Source organism: Schistocerca piceifrons, chromosome 2 (assembly GCF_021461385.2).
Source record: "Schistocerca piceifrons isolate TAMUIC-IGC-003096 chromosome 2, iqSchPice1.1, whole genome shotgun sequence".
Classification (NCBI taxonomy): domain Eukaryota; kingdom Metazoa; phylum Arthropoda; class Insecta; order Orthoptera; family Acrididae; genus Schistocerca; species Schistocerca piceifrons.
This window is the reverse complement of record NC_060139.1, coordinates 332,429,022-332,451,305: the sequence shown is the minus strand read 5'-3', so window position 1 is coordinate 332,451,305 and position 22,284 is coordinate 332,429,022. Positions and strand designations below refer to the sequence as shown.

General features: G+C 40.6%; 1 protein-coding gene across 1 annotated transcript in view; it reads left to right on the top strand.

The window, feature by feature from the left end:
- LOC124777439 (Golgi pH regulator A) overlaps positions 1 to 22,284 on the top strand; it is a 95,124-nt gene that overhangs the window by 45,834 nt on the left and 27,006 nt on the right. The window contains 1 exon segment of the mRNA XM_047252846.1: positions 1,778 to 1,977. Within this exon segment, the coding sequence (XP_047108802.1) occupies positions 1,778 to 1,977 (200 nt within the window).

Genomic DNA, 22,284 nt, shown 5'->3' with positions numbered 1-22,284 from the left:
TCTGACTAATAATTCTCATGAAAATGTAATTTGTGTTGATATTCACAGTTTTCACTTTGTTTCTGTTTTCGTGCTGGCACTGTGAAGATAGTCTGGTGGTGAATAAATATATTGTAAGACGTCACAGTTTACATCACACATTTCTCCAACTTCGTTGACAGTAGCCTGAAAATTTTTTTGGTAAATGTTAAGAAGAGCAGAAAAGAGTGGTTAATAAAAAGTGGGAGGAGGAATTCGTTTTTGCTGAGAGAAACAGTAAATGGGTCAAATGACATTCCCACAGTTATAGACAAGTCATCTTAAATGCCATGATACTTATCATTGCAATTTCAGTAAAGGCTTGCCTCTAAAATAAGACATGGTACTGGCGGAACTTAAGCTGTGAGGACGGATTGTGAACTGTGCTTGGGCGGCTCAGTCGGTAGTGCACTTGTCTGTGAAAAGCAAAGTTTCTAAGTTTGGGTCCTGGCCCAGCACACAGTTTTAATCTGCCAGGAAGTCTGTAGGCTTTCCTGTTGGTTCTCAGTTAAGACATTCTGAATGTGCATCATTGAAGGAAAACTTCAAGGTCACAGTAAAGTTATGTCCATGTTTACAAAAGAAGCAGAAAAGCCTTGGCTTTTAGTATGGCAAAAGCAGAGAAACCTCACACAATGGGGGAGTTTATAAAGAAGAAAATGGCACAAGTTGTTTCTATTTAGATCCCAAAAATAAGATTAATTTTGTAAAAACTAAACGGTTAATCAAATGCCCACTGCTAAACATACAGTAGAGATGTCAGTTTCTGTTATCATTTGTAATATTGTATGCAATTTCCAAAAAATATTAGTGAGTGTTCAGCAGTGAGCCAGGCTGTGAATAAGTCTACAGATATTGAAGATCTACTGTAACTTGCCATACTTGCAAGATATCTGTCATATTTACTGGAGGTAATACAATAGCTCTTAGACCTGTTTACTCTGAAGGCTATTACATGACTTGTGTCTTCAAAGAAACTGTGGACGGTGTTTTAGTGAAATTGATTAAATGTGCTTATTTTGGGTTCTATCACTTCATTTATGCTGAGTGTTTTATGTTTCATTTTGCTGAACACCATTTTAATAACTGTTGGTTACTATATGGTATTGTGATTTTATTTAGAGAACCATCACAGCATGTTAAAATAATTCATCACATTTTTCATATAGTAGTCAAGCACTGTGAAGGCTGCTTCACTTTTTGTTTTTGTACATTATTTGTGTACATTTGAAAAATGTATCTTTCACACAACTTTTTTGAAATGGTTACAAATGGAACAATTTCATGTAGAAGAGATTTAATGAAAATTGTGTAGAACTTTGTGTTAAATCTTTGAGCCTTTGACAAGAGAGGGTAAGTATTATCAACTTGCAGATTTGACTTTGTTATAAATGATGCACCATTTTGTCACAGATACTTCATTCTTTATCCATCTTCCATAACCTTGTATTTTTCCTGTGTGATTTTGTTACACAGTTTAAAAATGAATGAGAAACTGATTTACTTCCAGGTTCTTCTCCCAGTTGACTCACATTGCTCCAACTTAAATGGTGTTTACTTTGTGGCCAATCATTGTAGTGCCCCACTTTGGTGTGGCATGTGGAAGTAAAGGCTTTTTTAGTTTTAATTGAGTACCTGTTATTAATACCATTTATACTAATTTCTTGTCACAACAATAAAAGTTTCAACCTTTGGTACTAATATCAGACTTGCTATGAATTACTTGTTAAACTTGAAATTATCTTTTACTTATATGAAGGCCAGTTGATCCAAAGAATGTCCAGGCTGTGGAGAAACGACTGATGCAAACAATGGATATGATACTAGTCAAGAAGAAGAGAATAGCTCTTGTTAAGAGGGGTACACTAGCAAGTAGTGCAAGAATGGGATCAGGAAACACCAGCATCTGGAGTATGTTTAGGACTGTAACTAAGACCATCAGCAGTAATAGTACAGAAAGTATCCTTTTGATACAGTACTTTTCCCTGTTGTTTGCACTTGCATCTATTTGGGCAGGTTGTGCTTTACGTGCAATCTGATGTATTTAGAGCCTAAAATTATTGAATATATTACTTATTTCAGTTGTAAAGAGCACTGTGCATAATAATTTTAGTGGTATGTTTCAATGTTTCTTGCATTATTTTTATCTCAATTTTACAATTTTTTCTGAGCACCACATGGAGTTAAATTGGGGAATGGTTGATTTATTAATGGTTGTTGTTGTTGTTATTGTGTGTGTGTGTGTGTGTGTGTGTGTGTGTGTGTGTGTGTGGAGGAGGAGGAGGAGGAGGAGGGGTGGGGAGGGGGGTAAGTAGGTTGTAAAATTGGGAGACGGGGCTCGAGTGCAGTGGGCAGATTCAAGTGGACGTGGGATTGCATGGTTGTACAGATACATGAAAAGACTTGTGCAGGATGGATTGCCATGGAGAGCTGGATGTCAAGCTGTCTTCATACTGAGCCGTGCAACAACAACTAACATAGAACGCTCCAGGTTAGGCAACATAATTTGATAAAAATGGAGGATAGCAAAGTTAATTCACCGTTATTCAAACTGTCAAATTAAAGACTAGAATTTCAACTCAGGTTTCATAGGTTGTCTTTTGTACTGTTTTATGTGACAGATGTACACATATATAAACAAAAGCAGAATCATTATTGGCAATGTCATATGTGTTAATGACTTCAACAAGTGAATTTTCATATTCTAGTTTCTTACAAAAATGCAGTCATCCACATGAGCACAACCTCATTAGATAGTCCCCTAATCATCACACAAAATCTGAAGATTGAGAAAATTCTCCCATATAATGTAAAAAACAAAACAATTAAACTCTTGGTGGCTGCACTGTTTTCATAATTTATTTTGGACTCTATTTAATGTGTTAATTGCTAGCCAGATCATAAGTGAAATGTTTAAAATGCTTAAGTTGTGCAGAGAACGGTGTCTCAGAGAGGAGGGGACGGAATGAACTATTTTGAACATGAATATTGAATCTGAATGTGAATTAAATGAAGGTCTTTTGACTTAAAACCCTATGAACAGAAATAGTATAGTTTTTGTTCTATGAGAAAATAATGGTGGCAAATGCCACTTAATTTTATGTAAAATCTGTTAATAATATTTGTAAACCCAGCACCGTATAATATTTCAGAACACATACATAAGATATGCCTGTATCAAAATGAGATTCCAGGCAAGAGACAATGAAATTGTCTAACATTTGCTTTTGTTTATCATCCAGTTACTGACAGTTGATGGAAGCAAAACTGTGTTTATGTCTACTTTTATATATATATAGTCTGCAAGCCTCCACACTGTTCATGGCAGAGGGTGGCTTCTATGGCTGCTAGCCATTCCCTTTCCTGTTCCCCTCAAAAGTGAAGATAAGGGAAAATTAGTGTCTATGTTCTTCCATAACAGCTGTGATTTCTCTTATATTGTCTTCATGATCCTTACACAAAATTTATATAGACGACAGTAGGATCATTCTGCAGCCTGTCTTGAAACCTATTCTCTAAACTTTGTCAATAGTGTTTCATAAAAAGCAAACCTCTGGTACAACAGGGATTCACATTTGAGTTCATGCAGCATTTCTGTAGCACTCACAAGCTGACTGAAATTAATGATGACAGAAGCACCAGCACGCTTCTTAATTGGTTTGAGGTTTTTCTTTAATCCAACCTTGTGGGGATCCTAAACACTCTAGCAGTACTCAAGAATGGGTCGCACAAATGTTCTGTACATGGTCTCCTGTGTAGGTGAGTTACACTTTTCTAAAATTCTCCCAGTAAACCAAAGTCGGCCATTTGCCTTTCCTACAACTGATCTTACATACTCTTCCCATTTCATGTCACTTTGCAATGTTAAGCCTAGATTTTTAATCAAAACATTATTTGATTATTTTTTGCATTCACCTGCATTAATATACATTGTTCCACATTTAGAGCAAGCTGCCATTCATCACATCAACTAGAAATTATGTCCAAATTATCTTGTATTCTCCTATAGTTACTCAAAGACAACACTCTTTTGTACATTATAGCACCGTCAGCAAATGGTCGCAGATTGCTGCCCACCCTGTCTGTTAAATCATTTCTGTGTATAGATAGCAACAGTGATCCTATCACATTTCCCTGGGGCACTCACAAAGGTACCTCTATCTGTGACAACCACTCATAATCCAGGATGACATTCTTGGTTTTGTTACTTAAAACATATTTGAGTTGGTTTCCAGGCACCAAGGCCTCTGTTTCCTTTTTATTCCTGGATATTCACTAAGAGATGATCTGTACTTCATTCTTTGTCATTCAGATTGATGTGACCACACTGGAAGCATTGCATCATTGTTATGTGACAGTGCATTGTTGCTGTAAACATCCAAAAACTTGGAATGGAATGCTGCAGCATTGTTTCCCTTCAAATGCAGGAACAAATGACCATACATTATTCCACTTTATCAGTGGGCCATGCCATTTTTTGTGACTCTTCAGGTGGTGAGCTAGGTACAGTGGCACAGGGATTTCAATATGCAACAGAACTGCAGATATATCTGCAAACAAATAAAATATTATTATGTACACAGTTCCACACAAATTCCATAGCACCCGTCACTAAGCAACTGCTTGAGAAGAAAGCAAATTTTCTACAAATATTTACAAGCAGCATATGTGAGAGAGTGATTCTAACACTAAACCAAAAGCACGCCATGCCCAGGTAATAGTTGGCAAAAGTTCACGCAAGAGAACTTGAATTGGATGATGGCGGCTCGCAGTGTTAGTTGCCACCCATATACACCTGTGTTGTTGACATGGCAAGCTACTTCCTACATTGTTGAAACAAAGGACTATGCCTTCCTGTGCTATATTACATTTATGAAGATTAAACTGCATATATTACATCTCCATACAGTGAATAAATTAATTTCTTTGAAGTAATTTTTTGCTATAAAAATATATTAAGAAACAGAAATTGATAAAATGCTATTAAAATAGCTAAATAGTTAATTAAATTAATTGTAAATATTCATGAATATTGTTAACTTGTTCTCACAGTATCACTATTCAAAATAAAATAAAAGGAGAGAGTGAGAATGAGAGAAAGTAAAATATATAAAATACAAGTTATCTGAGGAAGGATGGTCAGTATTCAGGGATATGACAGGAACAATCATTTGAAGCAAAAAATTCTAGTAAACATGGGCTCAAGAATGTGTACCCGAAGAGCTATGAGCACTTCTTTATCTTCGATACTGTCATAAAAGTCTTTTCTACTGCAAGCTCTTTGCTTTCCATATTTTGGGGAGGAGGTAGTATGGACAAAAAAATGAAAAGAAAAAAAAATCATGTTGTAAAGTGGGCTGCAAAATGTATAACTTAAGAGTTATGAGCATTTTTTCAGTGAAAGAAATGTGTTTCACAGTAGCAAAGATGAACAGGTACTCAAAGCTCTTAAGGTTTGCACTGTAGATATTTCTAGAAATTTTTTTCTTGTTTTGGTACATAATACCACATCTCAGAATATGGACAGCAAAGAGCTTGCAGTAGAAGAGATGTGTTTCACAGTATTAAAGGTGAAGAAGTCCTCGTAGCTCTTAAGGAATGCATTTTGGAGCCCATGTTTACTAGACTTGCTTTGCTTCAAATGATCATACCTGTCTTATTCCTGAATGTTGGCCATTCCTCCTGGGACAACCTGTATATAATAAAAAATGTGTATTCTGTAAAAACATAATGTAAATAAATGAGTATATAAAGAATAACTTTCTCTGTATGCATTTCATTTGATGTAGGTAAAGTTTCTGAAAGAGTCAAAAGTATGTGAAGTACATTAGCTGAATCTTCATGTGGCCAATCTACCTTCATTTATTTTATAAACACAAATGCATTCACATATTCGAATATTTGTATCCCTTGTTATATGCATCCAGTATAGTTTCATGTGTAAATTGTTAGTTTTTATTTATGCAAATATCATATATAAAATGCAATAATTATTATATTATTATTCTCAAACGGCATACAGTATCTTAAGTCTATTCATTATACTCACTACAGCAAGCAAATTAAGACAACATTTCTTTTCTCCTTACAAATATCATATTCTTTAAGTGTGCAAGTGTATGCCACATATCCTTCAAACATTATCAACTGTTTTAAGCTATCATTCAAACTTACCAAGTAAGGAAATAGATTCTCTTAACCTCAAGTCTCTATTGTGAACAGGCAAGAAACTCTCGTGTTCTCTACACTTGTACCTTATATCAACAACATGACCCTTGAATATGTATATGCTACAAAAAGGATTGTAAATCAAAAATTAACTAAGTGACACATGCTAACAAACTACTGGCAAGCAAACATAAATATATTCAAAGGGGAACATATATATTACACACATTGCACAGCATTATACCCATATAGTTTGCTTTTTATTTATTTATTTATTTTTTGACATTCCAATATCCTTAGCACTTGTACACTCCACTTGAAAGAAATAAACAAAGAAAAACTTCTCTAATTTTTGTTATTTCTAGTAATGGTGCTCTCTGTCACTGTACATGTAAATTTTTCAGTGTTATGAATGCTGAGGAGGGCTATTGGACCTTATAATTGAAGGGCATTGTGGTTCAGCAGATCTTGTATGTAGACTGCCAACCTTGCTCACACGTATTCTTGAACATCACCTCATTCGAGTAGCATTGCCCACTTATTGGTCCTCTCCCCGTACTGCTGTGATGTCAGATATAAGGAATGTGGCAGATGCTCAGCTAGAGTTCAGACCCACACTCTGATGTTGCATGAAAAAAACACAATGCACATGTTAGAACATTTATCATAGCTGCCATGTTCACAAGCATGCAATGAAACTGCTCTGCTCCTTACCTGCTCTGTGAAATAATGACAAATATACATCACACAAGCATAATATCTCTTGTCACAGTCATTCATGTTTTATTAGTTAATATGATATTGCCCTTGGAAGTGCACCATATACAAAACAAGAACTTGCACTGTCACTCCAGCTGAAGCACAAGGTCTATTACAACTTAACTCACTGCAGGCAAATACTGGCAGTCCCTTGCCACCCATATATTGCATACTTTATTCGTTCAAATAATTCACTTTTGCATATATGTTTACATCTCACTAGTTTCGTTAGTATCCTCATCTGTACTTCTCATACCATTGTCCTCCTTTAAATCCTGATGTTGCAGTATCAGAACTGATTCTTAGAAAATCATCTGTCTGTTCTTTTTTCATATCTGTAGGTACCATTTCTCAATAAATTCATTACGGTTTTGCTCTTCCAAGAATTTCTTGTAAAACTCCCCCAGACCAAGAAAAGCTTCTCGCACTGTCATGCCGGAAATTTTTTTACAGCAGGCAACTTTGATGGATGTGTTTCACTTCCTCTTGGTGAGATTATATGTCTTAAAAATTTGATTTGTTTCTTTGTAAAATCTGATTTATCTAAGTTCAATGTCACCTTCCTAGATGTTGACCTTCACCTCAGAGATGGCTACATCAGTACCTCCGTCCATATCAAACGTACTAGCCACCAGCAATACCTCCACTTCGACAGCTGCCACCCGTTCCATACATCCTAGCCACCCGTTCCATACATCCTAGCCACCCGTGGTCATCGCATCTGCAGTGATGAGCAGTCCCTCTCAAAATATACTGAAGGTCTCACTGAAGCCTTCACTGACTGTAATTATCCTCCCATACTTGTACAAAAACAAATGTCCTGTGCCTTATCTTTCCAGTCTCCCACCACCTCCCGAAGTCCCACAGTCCAGCCACAGAGGAACATTCCCCTCGTAACTCAGTACCATCCGAGACTGGAGCAACTGAATAACATTCTCCGCCAGGCTTTCGATTACCTCTCGTCATCCCCTGAAATGAGAAATGTCCTGCCCACTATCCTTCCCACCCCTCCTTCCATGGTATTCCTCCGTCCACCGAACCTGCACAATATACTCGTCCATCCGTACACAACCCCTGCCCCCAATCTCTTACCTCATGGCTCATACCCCTGTAATAGACATAGATGCAAGACCTGTCCCATACAGCCTCCTACCACCACCTACTCCAGTCCGGTCACTAACATCACCTATCCCATCAAAGGCAGGGCTACCTGTGAAACCAGTCATGTGATATACAAGCTAAGCTGCAACCACTGTGCTGCAAGCTTTCTGTCTGCATGAATGGCCACCAACAAACTGTGGCCAAAAAACAAGTGGACCATCTTGTTGCTGAACGCACTGTCAGACATGATACCCCTCATCTCAATGGCTGCTTCACAGCCTGTGCCATATGGATTCTTCCCACCGACACCAGCTTTTCTGAATTGCGCAGGTGGGAACTTTCCCTGCAATACATCCTATGTTCCCGTAACCCTCCTGGCCTCAACCTTCGTTAGTCACTGTCCTCACCCACCCAGCCCCCTCCCTGTTCTCATTCCAGCACTACACAGCCGTCATTTCACCGCCACACCCAGTCTTTAATTTCTTTTTATTTCTCTCCTTCCGCTACTTACCCCCTGCCCCCTCCACACCTACTCTCCTGCCCTCCGCCTGAACTACAACAATTCACTGCCCACCACTCCCACCATACTATCCCTCCCCCTCCCCCTCCGCACCCTAGCCTCCTCCTTACCCCCACCCAGTCACCACTCCTATAATGCACTGGTGCTGCTGCTCGAAGTGTGGTTTCAGCTCTCTGAGGCTGCAGACGTGTGTGCAAGTTGTGTGTGTGTGTGTGGGGGGGGGGGGGGGGGGGCGCGTCTTAATGGCTGAAAGCTTTAATTGTGTGAATCTTTTTGCTGTGCTTATCGCAACTCAGCATCTCCGCTAGATGGTGAGTAGCAACTTTCCTTCTCTGGTATTGTTATATATAATGTGCAGTGGAGAGGACATACATCAAGCAACAGTATGCAGACCTTCTACAACTCCATCTTCCCTGTAAGTACAATTCACTGTCAGAAATTCATGTTTTTTAACCTCTAAAGTTCCTTTTCTAAATCAACAATTTTGATCATAGAAAAAGACAAAAAGTAACATACACTGCTCTTGGTTTGTGACTGTGAAAAGACATCTGTACTCTTCACCAACACCAAGCATGTAAATAAACAATTCTGCACCTTACAATGATAGTGTGAACCATTGAAATGCATAGTGACTGTTGCAGAAACTGTTTTATTTGTATCGATCAGTGGCCGCAGCCTTCATAATGCCATCCCTTATGTATGAAATATTCGTTCTTTACTCACATCAACTCAATACAACCAATGTAAGATGTAACTAATTCTCGTGACTGATACAGTGCATATTTAAAGGAAACATGATTTGCATCCTCCTAGTGGTGCTACTTGCGTCACCCTTATGTGACTGGTGCAGAATTTAAATAGACATCTTCTTTCAGATGAAGACACCTGCCTACCAACTTTTAATTATCTCGCACAACTCCTTCTTGGTTTTTATTTATTTATTTATTTTTCCTGTCAGTGTAGTGTGGCTGAGACTGCATGGAACTTGCTGCCAGAGTCTCCATATGTCTCACTCTCTAAAATTGTGATTAACACTTCGCCGGCCGGGGTGGCCGAGCGGTTCTAGGCGCTGCAGTCTGGAACCGCGCGACCACTACGGTCGCAGGTTCGAATCCTGCCTCGGGCATGGGTGTGTGTGATGTCCTTAGGTTAGTTAGGTTTAATTAGTTCTGAGTTCTAGGGGACTGATGACCTCAGAAGTTAAGTCCCATAGTACTCAGAGCCATTTGTCATTAACACTTCACTGTTGCCTTGTCCCTCTCTGGTCTTCAAAACCAACCAGGTCCAGTTAGGAAATTCTTTTAGTTTTCCATTTCTTGATGTGTTGATATGCATTTCTCATTATTATTTCTAACTAGCAATCGGTCTGGCAACCTCCTTCGATTATTCATAAATTTGCAATAATCATTGCATCAGTATCCTCTCTGTTGGAACTGATCACCTGATTATCTTGCCCCTTCATTTTTCCTGTAATTATCGTAAAAATTGTACATCGAGCAGTCGTCAAAAGCATGCCTGTATACTCTCTCTGATAATTGTTGTTCCTGAGTGTCCATTGTTATGGAAATTGCCACAGCTGCTGTTTTTCTGTTCAAGGCCGTGCTATTAATTCTGTTTGCTGCTTCCTTCATTCCTCTGTCTCTACTCTTTGACATTGCTTCTGTCTGATCCAGTATTAAACATAATTCCTCCACATTGCAGTGTTCCAACAGTGAAACTTTTCCAAGCGTGGATAATGGTAACCTTTGAATCAAAATTTCTATTGATTCTGCTGCAATCTTGTCCCAATTTTGTGTGTGTGTGTGTTTTTAAACCATTCATCGTTCCAGCTCAGCATGAGTAACCAGTGGGTATTGAGAGTCTCAGTTTCACCAACTGTTGTTTGTTTCACAACTAATACTTCTCAGAAAAGTGTCTTCTGATTGTTCATAGCTCACTCTGGTATCCTTTAATAATACTATTAGTTCTTCCTCCAAATGTTTATAATAAGTACAGAAACACAATAGAATTTAAGTTATGAAACAATTACTGATTTCTCCCCATAACAAAAGTGTTAACTAGGAATAGTCGAAATAAATTAGTAAATCAGTTACATACATAAAACTAAGCACAAAATTAGATCTGGTATTGTATTCTTTAAAACTGAGGGCGAACCTTTCTCTTTTATGAAAATGCAGAATATACTCATGTATATTAATGATAATTAGTTAAAAGTGAAAAGACGAATTTAAAGAGGCAGATGGCAAAAAAAGAGGGAAGTAAAAATATCCCATCTTGCTTCTTCACATTATTTGTTTTTTACACTAAATTCTTCTGGCAGTTATGTATTAAAATTCTTAAGAACTTCCATTCCTCTCAATTTTCACACTTAAATCTTTTAATTTGTGGACTTCAGATCCGTTCATGATGACAGGTTTCAAATTTCTGGGTCACATTGTGGTTACTGTCTTTAATAGTCTCGAAAATTTGTATTAGAAGTTTGTTACTTTTGTTATCTACTGTCAGTTCGTGATAACTTATGGATATTTGGGTTTGCATTGTCAAATGCTTGCTAATTACACCATAATTTCCTGTTCCTGCGGCACTTTCCTGTCCAGAAAATTCAGAATTTATTAAAATGTTTTCAGTTAGTTTTACTTATCCAATATGTTATCCATTCCATCTTCAATGACTGTTGACTTCAGCATGCCATTACACTGTCTGTCCCTGTTATTCACAGACACATTGTAGATTGGGGAAAAAAAGCAATATCCTAATTACATTTTGTAGTTCTCTCCTAATCGACATTGTCCTACTTCTTAAACTATGCATACCTTTGCAAATACTCATGCATTTACCATTTGTTGATCCTGCAGATCAATCATTTCTGAAGATTGCACAGTGTCAGGTCCTGGAACATGTCAGCACTTTGTAACTCCCATTTTATACTTCCATATATGTAGGCCATGTTCAGAGGGTGCCACAGCAAGACGATTTTTAGGATCTGTCATTCAGTTTTCATGATTCATTGGCTGATCAACAACAGAAACACTGTAACACAACTGGACTTGTGATATTTATTAATACCTTTTTGTCACACAGTTCCATAGCATCTGCCAATAGCAATTGCTTAAGAGAAAAGCATCTTTCCTATGAATATTTACGAGTAAGCACCCTGCAGAGACTGATTCTAATGTTAAATAAAGAGAATACCTGGCTTGTACAACAGTTGGTGAAAGTTCACACAAGAGAATTCGAATAAAAGTGATGCTGGCATTCAGAGTTAGTTGCCACGTGTATATTCCTGCATTAATGACATGTTGTTGTTGTTGTCTTCAGTCCTGAGACTGGTTTGATGCAGCTCTCCATGCTACTCTATCCTGTGCAAGCTTCTTCATCTCCCAGTACTTACTGCAACCTACATCCTTCTGAATCTGCTTAGTGTATTCATCTCTTGGTCTCCCTCTACGATTGTTACCCTCCATGCTGCCCTCCAATGCTAAGTTTGTGATACCTTGATGCCTCAGAACATGTCCTACCAACCAGACCCTTCTTCTTGTCAAGTTGTGCCACAATCTCCTCTTCTCCCCAATTCTATTCAGTACCTCCTCATTAGTTATGTGATCTACCCATCTAATTTTCAGCATTCTTCTGTAGCACCACATTTCAAAAGCTTCTATTCTCTTCTTGTCCAAACTATTTATCGTCCATGTTTCACTTCCATACATGGCTCCACTCCATACAAATACTTTCAGAAACGACTTCTTCACACTTAAATCTATACCCAATGTTAACAAATTTCTCTTCTTCAGAAATGTTTTCCTTGCCATTGCCAGTCTACATTTTATATCCTCTCTACTTCGACCATCATCAGTTATTTTGCTCCCCAAATAGTAAAACTCCTTTACTACTTTAAGTGTCTCATTTCCTAATCTAATTCCCTCAGCATCACCTGACTTAATTCGACTACATTCCATTACCCTCGTTTTGCTTTTGTTGATGTTCATCTTATATCCTCCTTTCAAGACATTGTCCATTCTGTTCAGTTGCTCTTCCAGGCCCTTTGCTGTCTCTGACAGAATTACAATGTCATCGGCGAACCTCAACGTTTTTATTTCTTCTCCATGGACTTTAATACCTACTCCAAATTTTTCTTTTGTTTCCTTTACTGCTTGCTCAATATACAGATTGAATAACATCGGGGATAGGCTACAACCCTGTCTCACTCCCTTCCCAACCGCTGCTTCCCTTTCATGCCCCTCGACTCTTATAACTGCCATCTGGTTTCTGTACAAATTGTAAATAGCTTTTCGCTCCCTGTATTTTACCCCTGCAACCTTTAGAATTTGAAAGAGAGTATTCCAGTCAACATTGTTAAAAGCTTTCTCTAAGTCTACAAATGCCAGAAATGTAGGTTTGCCTTTCCTTAATCTAGCTTCTAAGATAAGTCGTAGGGTCAGTATTGCCTCACGTGTTCCAACATTTCTGCGGAATCCAAACTGATCTTCCCCGAGGTCGGCTTCTACCAGTTTTTCCATTCGTCTGTAAAGAATTCACGTTAGTATTATGCAGCTGTGACTTATTAAACTGATAGTTCGGTAATTTTCAGATCTGTCAACACCTGCTTTCTTTGGGATTGGAATTATTATATTCTTTTTGAAGTCTGAGGGTATTTCGCCTGTCTCATACATCTTGCTCACCTGATGGTAGAGTTTTGTCAGGACTGGCTCTCCCAAGGCCATCAGTATTTCTAATGGAATGTTGTCTACTCCTGGGGCCTTGTTTCGACTCAGGTCTTTCAGTGCTTTGTCAAACTCTTCATGCAGTATCGTATCTCCCATTTCATCTTCATCTACATCCTCTTCCATTTCCATAATATTGTCCTCAAGTACATCACTTTTGTATAGACCCTCTATATACTCCTTCCACCTTCCTGCTTTCCCTTCTTTGCTTAGAACTGGGTTTCCATCTGAGCTCTTGATATTCATACAAGTGACTCTCTTTTCTCCAAAGGTCTCTTTAATTTTCCTGTAGGCAGTATCTATCTTACCCCTAGTCAGACAATCCTCTACATCCTTACATTTGTCCTCTAGCCATCCCTGCTTAGCCATTTTGCACTTCCTGTTGATCTCATTTTTGAGACGTTTGTATTCCTTTTTGCCTGCTTCATTTATTGCATTTTTATATTTTCTCCTTTCATCAATTAAATTCAATATTTTTTCTGTTACCCAAGGATTTCTACTAGCCCTCGTCTTTTTACCTACTTGATCGTCTGCTGCATTCACTACTTCATCCCTCAGAGCTACCCATTCTTCTTCTACTGTATTCCTGTCAATTGTTCCCTTATGCTCTCCCTGAAACTCTGTACAACTTCTGGTCCTTTCAGTTTATCCAGATCCCATCTCCTTAAATTCCCACCTTTTTGCAGTTTCTTCAGTTTTAATCTACAGTTCATAACCAATAGATTGTGGTCAGAGTCCACATCTGCCCCTGGAAATGTCTTACAATTTAAAACCTGGTTCCTAAATCTCTGTCTTACCATTATATCATCTATCTGATACCTTTTAGTATCTCCAGGATTCTTCCACGTATACAACCTTCTTTTATGATTCTTGAACCAAGTGTTAGCTATGATTAAGTTACGCTCTGTGCAAAATTGTACCAGATGGCTTCCTCTTTCATTTCTCTTCCCCAATCCGTATTCAGCCACTATGTTTCCTTCTCTCCCTTTTCCTACTCTTGAATTCCAGTCACCCATGACTTAAATTTTCGTCTCCCTTCACTACCTGAATAATTTCTTTTGTCTCATCATACATTTCATCAATTTCATCATCTGCAGAGCTAGTTGGCATATAAACTTGTACTACTGAAGTAGGCATGTGTATCTTGGCCACAATAATGCGTTCACTATGCTGTTGGTAGTAGCTTACCCGCACTCCTATTTTTTTTATTCATTATTAAACCTACTCCTGGATTACCCCTATTTGATTTTGTATTTATAACCCTGTATTCACCTGACCAAAAGTCTTGTTCCTCCTGCCACCGAACTTCACTAATTCCCACTGTATCTAACTTCAACCTATCCATTTCCCTTTTTAAATTTTCTAACCTACCTGCCCGATTAAGGGATCTGACATTCCTCGCTCCGATCCGTAGAATGCCAGTTTTCTTTCTCCTGATAACGACGTTCTCTTGAGCAGTCCCCGCCCAGAGATGACATAGCTTTCTACAGCGTTGATACAAATGAATATGTGCTCATGTGGCATAATACAATTGTGGAAGTTAAGCTACTTGTCTTACAAAGTCTACATGCTTCATTTGCTTTCCCTACTACCAATTTTGTGTGTTCATTCCATTTGATATATCTTCGCATTATGATATAGCTATTATTAACTGTATCCCATGACATGAATGCAATTGATACTTGACTTTGACATAGCTTCAGAGTAGTAATGTGATGTGTTTAAGTAAAGTATTGCTATATGTTCTGTAATCTATTTAATCCACTCTTAAAAACCAACTGACATGGAATAACACATGTAGTTTTGAAGTGTTGAATATCATATGTGATCTAGTTGAAAAATACTTCATGTTTTGCAGTTCACCTTGATTTTTGTCATCAAAGTGATTAATAATTTGCCATATATTTCTTTTGATTATGGGGTAACACCACTTTATGACCATAAAAAAGATTTACTTGACGATTTTGTTTGGGTGGAAGGAAAGGTGATAGAGAAATAATACTTGGGGTAGTTATTGAGCTATGCACTGAAGAGCCAAAGAAACTGGTACACCTGCTTAAAATTGTGTAGGGCACCCACGAGCACACAGAAGTGCCGCTGTACGATGTGGCATGGACTTGACTTATGTCTGAAATAGTGCTTTAGGGAATTGACACCATGAATCGTACAGGGCTGTCCATAAATCCGTAAGAGTGTGAGGGGGTGCACATTTCTTCTGAACAGCACGTTGCAAGGCATCCCAGGTATGCTCAATAGTGTTCATGTCTGGGGAGGGTGACAAGTGGAAGAGTGTTCCTGGAGCCACTCGTAGCAATTCTGGATGTGTGGGGGTGTCGGATTGTCCTCCTGGAATTGCCCAAGTCCGTTGCAATGCCCAATGAACATGAATGGATGCAGGTGATGAGACAGGATGTTTATGTATGTGTCACCTGTCAGAGTCGTATCTAGACATGTCAGGGGTCCCATATCACTCCAACTACACACGTCCTACACCATTACAGAGCCTCCACCAGTTTGAATAGTCCCCTGCTGACATGCAGGGCCCGTGGATTCATGATGTTGTTTCCATACCTGTATATGTCCATCCACTTGATACAATTTGAAACGAGACTCGTCCAACCAGATAATGTGTTTCCAGTCATCAACAGTCCAGTCTAGGTGTCGATGGGCCAAGGTGAGGTGTAAAGCTTTGTGTTGTGCAGTCTTTCAAGGGTACATGAGTGGGCCTTCAGCTTCGAAAGCCCATGTCGATGATGTTTCATTGACACTTGTTGATTGACTAGAATTGAAATCTGTGTAATTTGTGGAAGTGTTGCACTTCTGTCACGTTGAACGATTCTATTCATTCATCATGGGTCCTGTTCTGGAGCAATGTTGGAGATTTGATGTTTTACCAAATTCCTGATATTCACAGTACACTCGTGATATGGTCATATGGGAAAATCCCCACTTCATCGCTGCTGGTCCACCGATCGTGCGCCGATTATAACACAACATTCAGACTCACTTAAATCTTGATAACCTGCCATTGTAGCTGCACTAACCAATTTAACAATTGTGCCAGACGCTTGTCTTATATAAGCATTGCTGTCCACAGCACTGTATTCTACCTGGTTAGATATCTTTGTATGTGAATATGCATGCCTATACCAGTTTCTTTGGCACTTCGGTGTGTTTAAGCACATAACAAAAAAATTTCTCAGAAAATATTAAAAAATATTGACACTACAGGAATTCTGCTGAGGCATGTTGAATTTGAGGCAATCTGTGGCACCCACTATAACTGGTGCTAATTTGAATCTGGAGAAAAGAAAAAAAAATCTACATAATCTACATGAGTGTAGCTAGTGAACCACATTGGGGATTTTGGAAATATGTTTTTTGTGTAATTGGTGAGTGTTAATACCTATGTGATTGACTCTGAAATGTTATTTCAAAATTGTTGTTAAAGGTTAAAATAAAAAGACTGGAAATTGTTTGAGCTATGTCATGTGCCATTTTGGAAAATCATATACCAGGAAAAACACTTTTGAAATTTTGGAATGTGTTGTAGACATGAACAAATGGAAAAAAATTATGCTTTTGAAAACTCTTACCATTAATCTGCCATTCCAGGACTGGCCTGTCGTACTGTTGCTGTTGCGATCAAAATCATATCCACTAGTTTATCATAGAATGATTGAAGTATCATTTGTGGCAATTCCAAGATCACACAAAACTTTACAATTCCGTTTAGCCCTATGCTAAGTAGGACGATTTGACAGTTGATTTCATAAGCATTCCATATAAAATTTCTACAAGTTTTGGGCAGTTTGACAAGCAATAATTATTATGAAGCCTTAGCCTCAAGGACTTGTTCTTGCAACATGATGTCTGCATTGCATGTTTTACATGTTGAGAAATAACAGAGAAAATGGCAGAAAATTTATAATCCTACACCTCAATCTGTAATTCACATCAAAATCCAGGTCACTGTCTTTCAATTTCGTAGCAGAGATGCTAACTCCTGAACTGATCTCAGTGTCATATCTGTTCTTAGGACACTTTGATGATACACTGCTTTGACACCATATTGGATATGATGTTTTTGTACCTCCTCTGCCTGAGTACCCTTTCTTACCACTCATTTTCACTTGAAAGACAAAACTCTGTACTGTAAGATCACAAATGCACTATCAAAAGTCAGTGATGCACTCAAAAATCTAGCTTTGAAGTGAAAGAGTTGTCTTTTCCATTCATGTACAGACACTTGTTGATGCCAAGATAACATGTTATTGTTGCAAAATGCTTATAACTATACCCAGACACTACGTGGGGTATTGAGTTTGTGCAGAAAGGACAGTTTGGTTCATCCGAGATGCTACAGGAAGAGCCCCCAGTTTTTTACTGAGATATCATGCATCCTTGATGGCTGGACCCAGCTGAGTATGTGTGTCACTTCCCTACTCTCTCAGTCTTACTGCTTCTTCCCTTTCTACCACTTCCCTCAGCTTGCAGTCAGTGCTGCCACCACTTCGTGCTGCTAGCTTAGCAGCTGCCGACAAGAGGCAGGGAGGCGTGAGGAGTTGTTTGTTTGTCTCTGATTCTCAGAAGCTGTTGACGCAGCAGTTGGAGATGGAGGTCATGTGTGCATGAGTTGTGTCTGATTTATTGTTTGAATGTGTGTGTGCTCTCATTTTCGGACAAAGGCTGTGACCAAAAATTTAGTTGTGAGTGTGATTGTCTTTTCCCTGTGCCTGTCTGTGCCGCACCCCCCCCCCCCCCCCCCCCCTGCAGGCCCAGGGGTTAGAATAGGCCTGAGGTATTCCTGCTTGTCATAAGAGGTGACTAAAAGGAGTCTCACACCTTTTGGCCTTTATGTGATGGTCCCCTGTAGGGTTTGACCTCCATTTTTCAAAATTTTCCCGAAGAGTGAGCCAATTGGGGAAGGGCGCCTTACATGGTGCATCGTGTCCATTGTGCATTGAGATCTTTAGCCCACTTTATCGCCATGGCATTGCAGTCCATTCATCCTCCATTTCTTGAGCAAGGACACCTTCCTGGGTGTATTTTCCTCCACCCATTATGCAGTGTCGTTTTCTGTGCCGACAAGTACCATGGAATTCTTTGCACCTCATATCCAGCATGATAGCCAGTCTGTTGTGGTAAGAAATATGACCCGAAATCATTTCCCTCCCTGGCCACACCATGGGAGAACGCCAGGCTAAAGATGGCAGTGAAGCTTATTTACCCTGGTACCTCATATGTACGAGAGTTGATGGGGCATTTTTCATGCCCATGAAGCCTCAGTTTTTTGTGGAGCATGATGGAGGACAAGTTTGGGGAGGTGGAAGGCTTGTCCAAAATGTGCTCTGGGTCAGTCTAGATAAAAAAAGCATCCTCTGCCCAGTCACAGGCATTACTCACTTGTGACAAGTTTGGGGATGTTTCTGTTACCATCATGCCCCATAAGAGCTTAAATATGGTCCAGGGTATTATATTGCACAGGGATCTTCTTTTGTAGTCTGACAACGAGCTGCACACCAATTTAGAATGGCGAGGTGTTCATTTTGACCGGCACTTCCATCGTGGTATGAGGGATAATCAAGTTGCCACCGGTGCCTTCATCTTGGCCTTCGAGAGTGACACATTGCCCGAGAAGGTCGAGGTGATGGTCTACTGCTGTGACCTCAAGCCATATATCCCTCCCCTGATGCGGTGCATTAAGTGCTGAAAATTTGGCCATATGTCTTCCCGCTGTACTTCTGCGTCACATGTCGAGATTGTGGATGTCCATCACATCCCAATACTCCATGTGGCCTGCCTCCCATCTGTGTCAACTGCAGAGAGCATCATTCACCTTGCTCCCCAGAGTACAGGATTTTACAGAAAGAGAGGAAAATCATGGAATATAAGACATTGGACCAACTGACCTACAGTGAGGCTAAGAGGTAATTTGAGCGCCTACATCCTATGGCTATGACCTCCTCTTACACCGCCACTACGAGAACAGTTGTCGCCCCATCAGTTCCTCGCATTCCTGTTGCCTCTCTGAACCAGAAAACTACACCTGCCCCCTTGATGGTGGCGGGCACTTCCCTCCCTGTTGCTCCCGCACCACCTACTTTGGGAGCAATACCCCCCAACCACCAGGGATATCAGTCCCCACTTCTGAGCCGGAGAAGCATAAGTCTTCTTCAGCTCCTCTTGTTAGGAAGGGGTCCCTTGGGTCACCCCTTCCCAGGTTTTTGCTAGTGGGAAAGCTGACACCTGCCAGTGGCTGAAGAGCCCAAAAGCAGCTGGTCGTAGGGCTTCACGCTCATCCTCAGTGCCAGATACAGAGTCAGTGAAGTCCTCCCAGCCAGGGAAACCCAAGGAGCAGCAAGAAAAATCCAAAAAGAAAGTCCCCAAGACCAAGAGAATTGGGGTGGCACCAACACCACCGCTACCTACAAGCTCTGCATCTGCGGATGAGGTGGAGATTCTGACGTCCACTGAGGACCTAGATCTGACTGGACCTGAAGAAACAATGGATATAGACAGCTCAGGCAAAAATCGGTGGCAGCATGTGACCCTGAGACATAAACTGCCTCATTGAATGTTCCATGCCTTCCCAGGCTCACAATGATGTCATCCTCCAGCGGAATTGCATTGGTTTTTTCCACCACCTGGCTGAGCTATGGCAGCTGTCAAGCTTTACACGTGCTTTCTGCATTGCCCTCCAGGAAACCTGTTTCCCGACAATGTGAACCCCTGACCTCAGCGGCTATAAGGGGTACTACAGGAACCATAGCAACTATAATAAAGTGTCGGGTGGAGCTTGCGTTTGTGTCCTAAACTCAGTCTGTAGTGAAACTGTGTCACTTCAAACCCCTCTTGAATCTGTGGCTGTCAGAATAAGGATGACACAGGAAATAACTGTCTGCAATGTATATATTACTCCAGATGGTGCAGTATCCCTTTTCTACTTTTGGGAGATTGTAATGCCCATAACCCCTGTGGGGTGGCACCGTGCTTACTGGCCAGGGAAGAGATGTCGAAACTTTCCTCTGCTGTCACCGCTGGATCTCCTCCACATGGTAACATTGATGTGATGGTTGAGCAGGTTACTACCACAATCATTTCTGTGGCAGAAAACACGATTCCTCACTCTTTAGGGTTCCCTCAGTGAAAGGCAGTCCCTTGTTGGTCGCCAGAAGTTGCTGAAGAAATTAAGGAGCATCAGCAAGCTCTACGGCACCATAAGTGGCACCCTTCCCTGGAGGACCTCATAGCCTTTAAACAGCTGCTTGCCCGTGTTCGCCAACTTATCAAATGATGGAAGCAGGAGTGTTGGGAGAGATATATATCGACCATTGGGTGCCATACATCACCTTTCCAAGTCTGGGCAAGGATCAAATGTGTTTTCGGGTACCAAACCCCAACAGGTGTTCCTGGTATTAACATAAATGGCGTGTTATCTACTAATGCAGTTGCGGTTGCCGAGCACTTTGTGGGCACTATGCTCGAGCCTCTGCATCAGAGAATTACCCCTCAGCCTTTCGCACTCTCAAATGGTGACTGGAAGGGAAAGTCCTCTTGTTCACTACATGCCACAGTGAATCCTATAATGCCCCATTTACAGAGTGGGAGCTCCTCAGTGCCCTTGCACATTGCTCCAACACAGCTCCTGGGGCAGATCAGATGCACAGTCAGGTGATTAAACATCTGACTACAAGTGACATCTCCTCATCCTCATCAACCGGACCTGGTGCGATGGCATCTTTCCATCGCAATGGCAGGAGAGAAACATCATTTCAATGCTCATACTCAGTAAAAATCCGCTTGATGCGAATAGCTATCAGCCCATCAGCCTCACCAACGTTCTTTGTAAGCTGCTATAACATATGGTGTGTTGGTGGTTGGGTTGGGTCCTGGAGTCAAGTGGTCTACTGGCTCCATGTCAGGGTGGCTTCCGCCACGGTGTGCCTCGAGGCTGCCATCCGAACAGCCTTTTCAAGATGCCAACACCTGGTTGCTGTCTTTTTTGATTTGTGAAAAGTGTATGACACGACCTGGCAACATCGTATCCTTGCGACATTATACGAGTGGGCTCTTCGAGGCCTGCTTCTGATTTTTATCCAAAATATCCTGTCACTTCGTACTTTCCATACCCAAGTTGGTGCCTCCCATAGTTGCCCCATATCCAGGAGAAAGTGGTCCCACAGGGCTCTCTATTGAGTTTATATCTATTTTTAGTGGCCATTAATGGTCTAGCAGGAGCTGTAGGGCTGTCCATCTCACCCTCTCTGTATGCAGATAACGTCTGAATTTTGTACTGCTCCACCAGTACTGGTGTTGCTGAGCAGAGCCTACAGGGGGCCATCCACAAGGTGCAGTCATGTGCTCTAGCCCACGTTTTCCAATTTTTTACTGCAAAGTTGTGTGTTATTCACTTCAGTTGGCGTCGTACCATTCATCTAGAATCAGAACTATACCTTAATCATGATCCAATCACTGTAGTGGAGGCATATTGATGCTTAGGACTGGTTGACTTGGCCTCCTCACCTTCATCAACTTAAGCGGAAGTGCTGGCAGCACCTCGCTGTCCTCCGCTGCCTGAACAACACCAACTGGGGGTGCAGATCACTCTACACTGCTGCAGCTCTACAGACCCCTTGTTCAATCCCACCTTGACTATGTGAGGGTGGTTTATGGTTCCGCCACACCCTCAGCATTGTGTTTACCCGACCCAGTGCACCACTGTGACGATTGCCTAGCGGCAAGAGCTTTTAGGACGAGTCCAGTGGCCAGTGTCCTTGTGGAGGCCGGAGTCCCTCCATTGCAGATTAGGCGTGCCGAACTCCTGGCCAGTTATATTGCACAAGTTCCTAGTTCTCCTGCGCATCCAAATCACCGTCTCCTTTTCCCACCCACAACAGTTCATCCCCCACATCGGCAGCCCAGGTCAGGGCTTCCAATTGCAGTTTGTGTTCGATCCCTTCTTTCTGAACTGGAGTGCTTGCCTTTACCAACTAT